The following is a 2,216-nucleotide window of genomic DNA, read 5'->3' as shown; positions in this document are numbered from 1 at the left end:
GACCGACCTCCTGCCGCTGTACTTCACCAGCAACATCTGGAGCAAATTCACACAAGTGCGACCGCAGGAGCCGCTCCAGCGACGGGAACACGGGGCTGTGTGTGTGTGTTTCACTGATAACTGTGTGTGTGTGTGTGTGTGTGTGTCAGGCAAACAAGCAGAGGTTTCTGAAGACCTTCATTCGTGACCTGAGGAAGAATGATAAAGCTTCAGAGACGAAGATCCTCAACATGATGAATGAGGTCAACAAAATCTCACGAGTCAAAATCAAGAGATCCGCTGGTGAGAATCACTGCAGAAACACCACAGAACCACTATGTAAAGTCTCTTTTGCTCATGAAGGATGATTTATTTGATCAAAAATACAGTAAAACAGTGAAATATTATTACAGTTTAAAACAGCTGTTTTCTGTGTGAATCTCTGTTAAACTGTAATGTATTTCTGTGATGCACAGCTGTATTTTCAGCATCATTACTCCAGTCTTCAGTGTCACATGATCTTCAGAAATCATTCTAATATGCTGATTTGCTGCTCAAGAAACATTTCTGATTATTATCAATGTTGAAAACAGTCGTGCTGCACAATATGTTTGTGGAAACTGTTACATTTTATTTCTCAGGATTCACAGATGAACAGAAAGTTCAAAAGAACAGCAATTATTTGAAATAGAAATGTTGTGTGACATTATAAATGTTTTTACTGTCACTTTTGATCAATTTAATGCGTCCTTGATGAATAAAAGTGTTAATTACTGACCTTAGACGTTACAGTAGTGTACATTACAACATGAGTGTGTTCCTGCAGCTCAAACAGTGATGAATCATCAAGGTCATGGGTTTGATTCCCAGTGAATGAACTGATCAAATGTCAAGCTTGAAGTCAGTGTTGGTCAGGGTTGAAGGCTCATCGTGTGTTTTTCTCTCATCTCCTGTAGAAACAGTATGTACTGCAGGTCAAACACTGCAGGCTCAGGTGTACAGTGACATGTTTCCGTTTGCGTATGATGTGCCGCAGTTTAACGCCTGCTTGAGCGTCCAAACACTGAAGGACAACCTGGAGGCCGTGACCGATAGAGTTTACGACAGGAGCTACCAGCGGATCATTCTGGACAAACTCAACCAGGTAAAACACTCACCTGAACACTGCTGTACCTGCTGTCAATCACGCTGCTGCTATAGAGACGCATGTGTGTCCCGCCCCTCAGGCGTATCCGGGCGGACTGTCTGACCAGGTGCTGCAGGTTTTAGGCTCCGCCTCCCACGTGGCCACACCCGATGATGTCAGAAAGTGGAACGTGACGAAGATCGACACGCTCTCGTCTCTGATGAACCAACGCAAGGGCGACTGGGACCCGGAGATGGTACTGTGTGTGTGTGTGTGTACAGTACTCATAATGTAATTCCCGTCACACACACTGTACATACGCTAGTGTACAAATAAAAACTGAAGTATACTTTGGGCTTCAGCAGAGCCGAGTGTCATGAAGTGTGTCTGGTTCTTCAGTGAGCTGATGTGTGTCTCTCTCAGGTCCAGCTGCTGGTCAGTAAGTATCTGAGTGTGAATGGAAACACTCTCGGCAGCAACGAGCTGAACGCTCTGGGAGGAACGAACCTGTGTGCGCTGAACACCAGTGTGCTGAACAGCATCACAGCCGCCAGCGTGGAGTGAGTACACACACACACTCACTCACTCACACACACAGGTATACATGGCTCACATACATTTACAGTTAGTCATTTAGCAGACGCTTTATTCCAAAAATGAGGACAATGGAAGCAATCAAAATCAAGAAAAGAGCAATGATATACAAGTGCTATAACAAGTCTTAGTTAGCTTAACGCAGTACACGTAGCAAGTTTTTTTTTTATAATATAATAAATAAAAAGAAAACAGATAGAATAGAAAAAGAATAGAGCAAGCTAGTGTTAGAGTTCTTTTTGCTTTTGTTAATTGTATAATGAAAAGAAAACAGATAGAATAGAAAAAGAATAGAGCAAGCTAGTGTTAGAGTTCTTTTTGCTTTTGTTAATTGTATAATAAATGAAAAGAAAACAGATAGAATACAAAAAGATTAGAAAGCAAGTGTTCATTTTTTTATTTATTTTTTTTAAGAAAACAAGCAGCAAATGAATAGTGTGCTAGTCTAAAAGGGACAAGTGTTTTTTTTTTGTTTTTTTAAGAATAGAATCAGAATAGAGAGTGCTAGAGTTAGAGG

The 2,216-nt window shown here is 41.2% G+C and overlaps 1 protein-coding gene across 1 annotated transcript; it reads left to right on the top strand.

Moving 5' to 3' along the window:
• Positions 1 to 14: 14 nt before the first annotated feature.
• Positions 15 to 1,669, top strand: LOC107730474 (mesothelin-like protein). The gene is made up of 5 exons (XM_016541318.1): positions 15 to 55; positions 150 to 282; positions 936 to 1,123; positions 1,206 to 1,361; positions 1,529 to 1,669. The coding sequence occupies exons 2-5, from the start codon at positions 231 to 233 to the stop codon at positions 1,667 to 1,669; spliced, it is 537 nt and encodes a 178-aa protein (XP_016396804.1). The 5' UTR covers positions 15 to 55; positions 150 to 230.
• The last annotated feature ends 547 nt before the right edge of the window (positions 1,670 to 2,216 follow it).

This window comes from Sinocyclocheilus rhinocerous, unplaced genomic scaffold (genome assembly GCF_001515625.1).
Source record: "Sinocyclocheilus rhinocerous isolate Xijiao unplaced genomic scaffold, SAMN03320098_v1.1 scaffold33031, whole genome shotgun sequence".
NCBI lineage: Eukaryota > Metazoa > Chordata > Actinopteri > Cypriniformes > Cyprinidae > Sinocyclocheilus > Sinocyclocheilus rhinocerous.
The sequence above is the reverse complement of the archived record's forward strand: the minus strand, read 5'-3'. Positions and strand labels throughout refer to the sequence as shown.